General features: G+C 39.5%; 1 protein-coding gene across 1 annotated transcript in view; it reads right to left on the bottom strand.

Annotated features, from left to right (window-relative positions):
- The window catches only part of LOC103808928 (zinc finger FYVE domain-containing protein 26-like), a gene marked incomplete at its 5' end in the record, with an annotated part of 11,572 nt that extends 2,128 nt beyond the window's left edge, over window positions 1-9,444 (bottom strand). The window contains 10 exons of the mRNA XM_009081735.1: window positions 54-149; window positions 1,383-1,442; window positions 1,979-2,120; window positions 2,930-3,132; window positions 3,449-3,646; window positions 5,627-5,842; window positions 6,705-6,914; window positions 8,221-8,368; window positions 8,964-9,184; window positions 9,323-9,444. Of these exons, the coding sequence (XP_009079983.1) occupies window positions 54-149; window positions 1,383-1,442; window positions 1,979-2,120; window positions 2,930-3,132; window positions 3,449-3,646; window positions 5,627-5,842; window positions 6,705-6,914; window positions 8,221-8,368; window positions 8,964-9,184; window positions 9,323-9,444 (1,616 nt within the window). The remainder of the gene's footprint in view (window positions 1-53; window positions 150-1,382; window positions 1,443-1,978; window positions 2,121-2,929; window positions 3,133-3,448; window positions 3,647-5,626; window positions 5,843-6,704; window positions 6,915-8,220; window positions 8,369-8,963; window positions 9,185-9,322) is intronic.
- Between the last annotated feature and the right edge of the window lie 887 nt (window positions 9,445-10,331).

A 10,331-nucleotide genomic window follows, 5' to 3' on the forward strand; every position in this document is an offset into this window, starting at 1 on the left:
TTTAGGATAATGTTATCCCCATCATTTTTTGCTGCCACTCCAGACTCGCTGACACACTTCAGGAGCTGCCGGATCTCACTGTACTTCTGCTGCTTCACCAGCTGCTTGGCTACTTTGCTGTACACTTCTGTAGCCTCCAGCTGGAAGTCCTAGAGGGAGTTGGAACATCAGAGCAACATGTTAAATGTGCTCAGCAGGTTTTCTCACAAGGAATCTATACAACTGAGACAATCTCTCCTAAAGACAAAATATCACACCATGTTTCAAAATGTCAAAGCTGTTTTGGGGGCTTCTGATTTTCCAGTCACCACTGCTCAGGGTTGGCTTAAATGTTTTCTATAATCAGACTAGTAAAAATCAATTTTGCTTAAGAACAGCTGCACTGTTACTGCCTTCTTTTCAGGTGTGGCAAAAAACCAGTTTTATTTCTTCTGCAGAAAGATCTTTCCTAGGTCCCTACCCATCTCTCCCTCACTTAGTATGTTCCCACTATATTTCTCCAGCCAGCCACCAGCAATCATCCCTGGTGTACCCCACGAACCAGAAGGCAACTGACCAGCATACACCTCCCATACAAAGGAAGAGACTGACCTGCCATGAGTAAGGCAAGGAAAAACAAGTACTGAAACAGAAGTGACGCTAAGCAGCTGGACTTGCTGCTCCACTTTTACTGGGGGGTAGTGACTGTTGCTCCTAGGAAGTGCTATTTTTCTAAGGTGCTCCATCTCACTGCAAACTGGAGTTCTGCCTGGCACATCCTGACTCGGAGGAAGAAGCAGGACTTGCCACATCCATAAATACTCTTTCAGTGTGCCACCTCTTACCACAAGCGGCTCTCCTCTACCGTGTGGGACTGTATGGATGAGAAACACTCAACTTCTACCCAGACATGAGGAAGGAGAGGTCCCCAGAGAGTCTCCAGTTATTTAGCTTTGCTCTCTCAAGTCAGAAGGATAGTAGAGAGCCCTTGTCTTATTTATTCACTGTGTCTTTGCATGGCTGTCACAAACTGCAGAGAGCTACCGTGTCAGAACTCTCTGCACACATCTATGGTTGCAGTTTGCCAGAGTTAAGACATTGAAAAAGGTGCACAGCAAAGGAAAAGCTGTACTTAATCCTTTGTAGGAGCCAATTAGCTTGGATATGTCCTACTGAAGCAGCATCTTAATTTCCTTACCAAGCTTTCTCCAAAAAAAGTGCCATATAAGACTTGAACTTGTGACTTTTCTCACAATAAGTTTTTCTTTTTGAGCATCAAGATACATTTTCAAAAAAAAAAAAAAGAAAAAAAAGAAAAAAGGGGTCTTCAGCTTAAACAATTGCTTCTACTTGCAGGAGTTACTTTGTAATAACAATGCTTGTTATAGTAAGGTTTTCCATACCTGGAGAACTCTAAATGCAATCCCAAACCCCTCCTCAATGTTTTTGCCTTCCAGTATGACCTGAAAAGAGAAGCACAGACAAATCTAGGGATGCACATTCCTTTTTCATTACACACAGTTTAATAAGATTAATGCAAATCCAGATTTTGCCCAGAGGCCAGAAGAGGCATTACTTCAGCAGAAAACAGCATCATCCCAACAAGTTCAGCAAATATATATGCTAATTCCCCGTAGGACATTAGGCAAGTTACAGATGGAGAAGAGCTGAAGTTAAGAATGGTTAGAATAACAGAAATATTTGCCTTGCTTCAAAATAGAATAGGATGTATAGGCAAAAGACATATTACTATTTGTATTTGGGAACCCCTGCCTCTGAAAATTTGAACTTTGAGCAGAAGAGCTCCAAGTTCTCACATGTTCTCTACTACTCTGAGGAAAAATATGAATTTTTCATAAACAATGGGTTGCATATATGAATAAGTAACCTGCCCATGAAAAATACAAGAGGCTACTCCAACCACCAAATGCCTCAACCTGCATGTCAAGTTAGTATTTCTGATGAAAAAGAGACCTGTGTTTGAAACAGCCATAAGTACCTTGCAAGCAACATCCATTTTCATGTTATTGTTTCCAAAGAGTGTGGGCAAGGAAGAGCTTGTCATTTGAGAGGTTCCTGAGCTCTCACACTGATGCAGGAACTTTGTTACTTCCATCTGCAGATCAACTGTATTGATGTGCCTAAAGAGAGAAAAAAGTCTGACTTTATTTTGAAATAGAGAAAGTGTCAATTACTATTTATGTGAACTTACTGAATTCTTGAACACATTTAAAGAGAAAACATATTTATGTTTTCTTTTGTATAGCCAAGTTCTCATCAATTAGATTATTTCTCAGATCTGTGCACTTAACATGCATCACAAGCTGAAGCTGAACAATTTATTTCAAGGAAGTGAGTCAGAGAACCTGGACCCCAAATAACTATCTTCTTCTGCTTTTCCACCTCATTACACACACTCCCCCCAGGTTTAAGCTAAGTTACAGTCTAGCCTAAAGAAAAAAGAAAGAAATAAGCCCCTAAGAAAACCAAGACACAAAACTCTAGTACAAGAGAGACCTGGCTAAATTTACCCTTTGACTTTTGAATATAGGGGTTCAGTTATCTCAAGCACCAACACAATTGAATGTTGTGAGATAACCCTCATAGAGACTGAAAACACCACAAAGCTGCTTGCTTTGTGGAGAGGAAAGGAAGAGAAAAAAACCCCACACCCCAACTTGTAGATTGCTATAACTGTCTGTAGGGGTACTTTTTAAATTAAAGGAAGGTAATCTGATACACACATTTTTAGGCAAAAACAATTGCTCTTCTCCTGGTTTGGGGTTTTGGGGCAAAAGGTGAATACTATACTTACAACTGCATAGAAGTCAGTGGGTCAGACACAATCAGCATTGTGTTAGCTAAAGCCAACCAAAATGAAACCAAGAAAAAAAAAGTCTAAAGCCTGAGTTTCCCCTCTTCTACAACTTAGTTTCTTGTTTATAGATACCTTGACACATCTGTAGCAGACATTTTCTTCCGAAAAGTGAATGCCATTTTTTTCCTTCCTGAACTTCTTGAAACCTCCTGCAGATAGACTTTGAGATGGTCCTTGATCTTTAGAAGCCATGTCTGTTTTCCTCCCAGTTCAGTGTAAGACTTGGCTCCATGAGTGAAAAATCTAATGCAGGTCATGGCAGCACGGACATGATCCTAGAGAAGAAATATACCAAACACTAAAACAGACCAACATACACCAACTTCACTAACCACTGTCTGCACTGAAGTGCTCACACAAAGCAGGCAATGTTCTGTTTTCTTTAAATCAGTAGTAAAGCTACCACAGTGCATCAGTTCCATGACAAATGCACAGCAGTTCAGCTTCAGTGAGGCTCAGGCCTTTCTAATTTCTAGGATTGTAAAGTAGCAAAAATATACTTGTCCATCATGGGGACACCAAAGTAAATAACCAAAAGTCTGACAGTATTCAGCACTTCACTGAAAGAGATGGCACTGTCCCTCAACTTACCTTCATGAACTGTTGCAGCTCATACAGAATATGGTAGTAGTTCTTCCTTTGCAAGTATTTGCAGGCTGCAATCAAGTAGACTCCCCAGCTCTCCAATCCTGGATCAATGGTTTCCAGCAAGTTCTCCAACATATGCAGTTTTCCACTTTCATAACTTGGAATGAAGATCCCTTCAATAAACACTTCTGATGGGGATTCCTACACAAACAGAAAGTAGCTTGAAGCAAAGCCACTGGAGCTTGTTTATTTTCCTTATGTAACATAAATGAGTATTAAGTGACACAGATCATAAAATTCATAAATAATTTAGATTGGAAGGGATCTCTGGAGGCTATTTTGTTTAAAACACCACTCAAAGAATGACTTCCAAGGTAGGTCATGCTGCTCTGGGTCTGCCCAGTCAAGTTCTGAGCATGACAAAGTAGGGTGATTCAACAGCCTCTCTGTGGCTGAATACACGCACTGAACTCATCTTTCTTCACATCCAGTTGCAATTTCCCTTGCTGCAAACAGTCTCCACTCTCTCTCACCCTTTTACTGTACACATGTGAGACAAGCATGGCTCTATTTTGCCTATAATCATCCTCTTAGTAACTGAAAACAGCAGAGAAATCTCCTCTTGCCTTCTCTTCCTCCAGCTGGAAAAACCTAGCTCTATCACTCTCCTCATATACCATGTGCTTCAGGCCCCTAACCACTTTGGTGGACTTCCATTAGACTTGCTCCACTTTGACAGTATCTGTTTTGTACTCAGGAGCCCAAAACTGAGCACAGTAGTTCCGATGAAACCTCACAAGTAGTAAGCTGAGAGGCTATTTACTTCCCTTGACCACTTGACTGTGGTCTTGCAAGTGCAGCCTCATATGTGCTTCTCTCCACAGTAACATCAGTATGTGTCAACTTGGCCTGGTAGATGCTTTAAAGACTTGATATGTACTTCTTTTTTAACTTCTTTTTTTTAAATCTCAGAGTAAGATACAAATATCAAGCCTGTACACATAAAATGTTTCCAAGCAATCAACTGCAAACTGATTCATCAGAAGCTTAGTACCTTAGTGTTAGGGTAACAAACCCTCCTCTCCAGTTTGCATGATCATTACCAGTCTCCTTGCTCAAAACTTTCACATAAATTTGTATGTCCAAGAGTATTTCTAAGTCTGCTACTTAACCAGTGAAACTATGTCACCGACACTGCAAAAGTACGCAACTTTTCTTTAAAAGCTGATTTATATAAAGGACACACTTGAAAAGCAAACTTAATATGCAGATGAGCATATGAGCTTAGAATGACTGATGAAATGACATCAGAGACAATGAGAATGCAGAACTGATATGGCAACTTAATTTTCTATCAACAAAGCTCATAAGCAGATGAAGATAATGGAACTTGGTGTTTCAAGCTGTACATTCTTAATAAGAGTTATTTCAAATAATAAAAATATAATCAGTAAATCAAACAGAAGCACAGAAACTTAAAGGAAACAAATAGACCTGCTCCACACAAGCTGGGGAGATGCAATGGATTCATATCTCCTAAGCAGCATCCTTAAGGAATTAGTAAGAACCTTCTTGGAATAATTTCTAGGTTTAATTTTAAATTTAGCACCAATAGAACTGTTTACTCCAGAAATTCTTAAGCCTGCCTATATTATGAATTTTTCTTAAGGGAGAAATGGAAACCACTTTTGGGTTTCACTAGATTTCTGTGCTCTGTGTTCCCTTACATTCCTGATGGCTATAGAAGTGGAAATGTGGGTGTGTGATTCAACAAACAACTCCAAGAGAGGGACAGTGATAGAGAGAAAGCACCGAGTGTTATCAGCATGTTGGAATTCAAAATTTTCCTTCTCTCTTCTGAACTCTATGACAATAGCCCCAGGTGCTCAGCTTTGTAGAAAAAAACAAAGTGCTGTTGACACAGGACCTCTATATCAAAAAATATATAAAAAAAAAAGGCACATTCTCCCCTCTAGAAACTCCCATTTCAAGCCAATGGGGAAGAGAGATTAAACACAAGATGTAAAGACTGAAGTTATCTTTTCATGTCACTGAATTCTTGTCAGTATAACAACATTTAGGTCCTCAAAAGCTCCTGTGCAGACACACCCAGAATGCTGCATGATGATCATTACCATCTTTCAAATTTCAGTTTAAATGATGGCAAATTAAATTACTCACCTTATTTAACAAGTGAAGCAGTGCTTCTCTCATACAGTCATGCCTCATGTAAAAGCTTATTATGGCCAGATTAGTGCCATAACTATGTAAATAGAACAAGCACTCCTGATAGTAGCTGTTGTGTTGAATCTTCCCCTCACACATCATCTCCAGAGACAGACTTCTTGTTCTCAGTGTTGCTTCAAGTTCTCTCAATGTGGCAAAGTAATCATCATCCTGCCATTAACACAGAGAGACAAAGGCACATGGTAAGTAAGAGGAAAACTTTCTTTTCAGATAGAAATGCTTCAGGTCTGAGTGACAAGACCTGTTACTGTTGGTTTTAAAACAGACATTGGTTTAGAGGGGTGAGAATTCAGCAATGCTTTTCATAAACACTAGACTAGAACCTCTGGTATCAACAGAGGTGCTGAATGTTGCTGTAGCCAGCATTGCTGTTTCCAAGGACAGATAGATAGGAGGCTTTTAAAAACACAATTCCACTGTCAACAGCTATTTCAATAATCTAATTCAAGCAGGCTTTTTTGTTCTCCTAAAATATGTTCTACTGAGTGGTCTTTCATCATTGTGATTCTACAGTTACTTAGTACTAAAAGTAATTTTTTGGTACCTAATGAGAACTTCCAGAGCTAGTTCCATACCATACAACAGCGGGTTTTGATGAGAAAATACGAGTGGGACAGCATTGGAAATTCTCCTTTGAATTCCTGTAAAGTTATCAGAGTTGCAGTAGAAAAACTGCATCACTGCAGCACCACAACGTATTGTTGGGATTGAGTTTGGTTCCCTCAGACTGTAGTAATAACACGTTAACCAGTACAGCTTCTTTCTCCTCAATGAAGTATGCCCCAAATGACTATAAAATCCTATAATCTGGTTCTCAGTCACCACTGCACTGTGATGAAACAGCTAACAAATTTCTCAGCAATATTCAGTGTGCAACATGCAATCATGACAAAGAAGGAAAAAAACTCTAACACCTGATATGGTAACATGCATTGCTATACCACATGTGTTAAAACATCAATACTTGGCTTTGTCATAGCCCTTCAGAGCAGGCAGAGGAGAAGATTCTTACTGCAATGAGTATTGGCTTCACTGTGGACTCCAGGTACTGTATCACATCCTGGACCAGCCTTGAGCCATGGTTAAGCTGGTTTAGATCCATGGGTGGTTTTAAACATCGGTTAAACTTCTCTCTTGCTGAACTTAAATTTCCAGCTTTAAGGCAAGCCATGCCCCAGGCATGCCATGCTCCACCTGGATCCAACCCAGATTTTGTAGAAACCTAAATTCAAAATCATTTGTTAATATTGCAACACAGTCCCAGCACAGAAAATAGCAAAACTGGTGTATCACACAGTCTGTGATCGTGACCTTTCACTTCCCAGAGCACATTTCCCATTAATAACAAACAACAGCTAACAAATCACAGCAAAACCCAGTGCTGACTGTTTCCACAGTACTGGCACAAAAGGCCGAGTACCAAAAGACGCGTGACCTCCAAATGTGGAAGCACTGTTTTATTGTACAACAACCGTTTATGTGGGAAATTTCAGTTCACCCATTTTAAAATAGGACATTTTCACACCCACTTTTCTGAAACAAATGATTTTTACAGAGCAGAATTCATCAGGTTTGTGGTTCTTAAAAAAAGCAACAGAAGATGCTTCATGAACCACCAGGATGTTTTTTATTGCCCACAACTTTACTGATAAAATTTATTCCTGATTTTCTTTAGTAGACAGAATAGCTGCTTTTAAACATCAACTGCTTTTATTCAAAAAGACAATCTATTCTTGCTGTTTATTATCCCTTAAAAATCATAATCCTGTTTGTGGTATCATAATCCTGTACCTAACAAATTGCAATGCCATAAAATAGAGACTTGCGAAATCCTGGGAGGAGGAAGACAGAAGATAGTAAACCACACCAGATGAGCTCTGATTGACAGATTTGCCAGTACTACTGATTTCCAAGGAAGACAGAATAAACCACACCAGATGAGCTCTGACTGATAGATTTGCCAGTACTACTGATTTCCAAGTAAATGCTCAGGAAAGGTGCCTTACCAATGTCTGCTGTGGCATATAAACCACACCAGATGAGCTCTGACTGATAGATTTGCCAGTACTACTGATTTCCAAGTAAATGCTCAGGAAAGGTGCCTTACCAATGTCTGCTGTGGCATTTGTGAAAAGTGCCTTACCAATGTCTGCTGTGGCATTACAGACAAACAAAATCAAACCTACAAGCTTCAGATAAAGTCCTGCCACAAAGGATGTCTCATCCCTTCTACTGGATGAAAGATTTCTCCATTTAATGACTTCATTGCAGTTAGCCCATTCCAATCCTAATTGTATCCAGAAACCAAACCCCTGCCCTTCCCTTCTGCAGCCTGCTCCACATCAGGACTTTTCCTTCTTTCAAATTTTCTTCCAGTGTTCAGAGAATTATTTCTTCCTTGTTTAAAAACTTAATCCCAGTTTGTAACTGTTTAACTGTCTCACACATCACATCCGTCTGAATTCGGGGGGAAAAGAACAAAAGCCATTATGGAAGCATTAACACCGGTATCCCCCCATTGGCATTACCTCTATAGCTAGTTGATAGTACTCTGCTTCCAGAAGCTGATTTCTTAATCTAGTTACTGCTGCTGGGAGAAGAATCTGATCCAAAGATGGTATTGGACGGTAGGCAGCAGCAACCAAAATATTCAACACATCCACTTTGCTGATGTAGCTAGAGATTAAACAAATACATAGACTTTCACTGGTATCACACATTAAAGAACTTGATGTCAATGACATAAGAAGTGGTTCCTAATCACCAGTATTCCAGGTTTCTCTGTCATACTATCCCAATCAGACTATTTTTTATTGTTTGGGCTCAGTGTAACACTGGCAGATGCTGACTGCAAACACCAGCTATATCTTACCGAATCAAAATAGTGTATGGGAAAGTTTTATCACATCTGCTACCTCAAGCTCTGTAGGACAAAGCCTGAGGAAAGTGTAAAATGTTAATTCTCGGGAAGCACAGGTTTAAAATCCTATATTGAAATACAGATTGAAAGCAGATACAGTATCAGAAGTAAAACATTTACCCCAGTCTTTGTGAATCATTTCTCCCCAGTCAGAGAATTTTCTCAGTCGTTGTTATGTAGTCACACTACTTGAATTTCTACCATTTGAACATTATTCTTACACTATGAACATCTTGTTTAAAATGTCCACAGTACAATTGCTCAACAATCCTCCCACCCTTCACTCCCCAGTGAAAAAGGATAATGGTCTTGACAACACCCCAGTACATCCTCGAACATCTGATAAGTCACCTGTCACAGATAGCTAGATCCTGGCTCCTTCCAGCTTTTACAAACATCATTTTGGCACTGAAGAGCAATTGTTTCATGATGTCCATAAGGAGACCAGCATCCACCTCAGGATTAGTGAGCCCTTGGGACAACTTGCAGCAGTGCTCTATCAGTTGGTGGCCACAGACTATGCTGTCACTGTGCAGGCTGAGGATGGCAATACACAAGGAAGAGCTGGGAGCCTGACGAATGTGGAAAGACAGACAAATATAGGTATTGAGGTAGTTCTCCAGAGAGTTCTGTATAAGCAGTTCCTTCTCCAAACCTCACCTGTTCATAATAAGGAACTGCTTATACAGAACTCTTTCTCCAAACCTCACCTGTTCATAATAAAATTCACTGCGTACAATTTCGTTCTCCTCTTCATTCAGGGTAAAAATCCACTCCAGCTCCGTTGCCTTGGGTATTCGCACCACTGTGGAATATTCATTATTAGAAGTTTCTGCAGCCAAAAGGAAACCTGGCTAAGTACACAAAATGCAGAGTATTCCTGCACTCTCATAGAACACACATCTGTAATCCTCTCACTGTGTCACTACAAACACAGCAACCTCTCCTCTTTAGCCCTCCAAGTTATTAAATATTTCTGAGCAGGAGAGAACTGGAAATACAAGAGCTGTGGGTTGCAGCTTGAAAGGGAAACTGAAGAACCAGTTGAAAAAGATGGAATACATTGATTTAACTGCCTGTATTTTCTTTTTAAAATTCAGGTTATTTGAACATACAGTCCAGCAGCTTTAAGGCAAAAGACAGTGAGAGATGCCCTAACGCCTAATGTTAAATTTTCATATAAAATAGTACTGCAGAGAATTGGAGCTTTGATCCAATGATTCAAGAAACTTCAATTCTGTGAAAAGTGGTTTTCTTTCCTCCAGATTAAAGAAATTTGTTTTGAAATTCCTAACCCAGAATAGCTATAAATCAAATACTGTCTGTCATCTGAGTGCAGGGCACAAGCCCTTTGATGGTCAAATTTGTGGTTGTGGTTCCTGGTTAAAAAAAAAAAAAAAAAGAGAACAATGGCCAATCTCACAATGCCAAGAAATGTAGAATAATGCTAATTTGCTGCTCATTCCCCCAAAGAACTTTCTATGAAAAAAAAGTTTACAAAAAATATCAAAATCCACTGATCTCAATTTCACAGGACTAGTAGAGTGTTGAGTAACTCTAAAACTGCAGGGTGAAAAAAACCCCAACCCAAAGTAACAACCCACCACCACTATTTCTAAATTGAACTAGAAACTGGAATAACAAAAATAAACCAGGCTTGAAAACATTTGATAAGCCTTCTTCACAGTCTCATTAGACAAGTTAGAAAAGCAAAATAAA

The sequence above is a fragment of the Acanthisitta chloris genome, unplaced genomic scaffold (genome assembly GCF_000695815.1).
Source record: "Acanthisitta chloris isolate BGI_N310 unplaced genomic scaffold, ASM69581v1 scaffold28519, whole genome shotgun sequence".
NCBI classification, from domain to species: Eukaryota; Metazoa; Chordata; class Aves; order Passeriformes; family Acanthisittidae; genus Acanthisitta; species Acanthisitta chloris.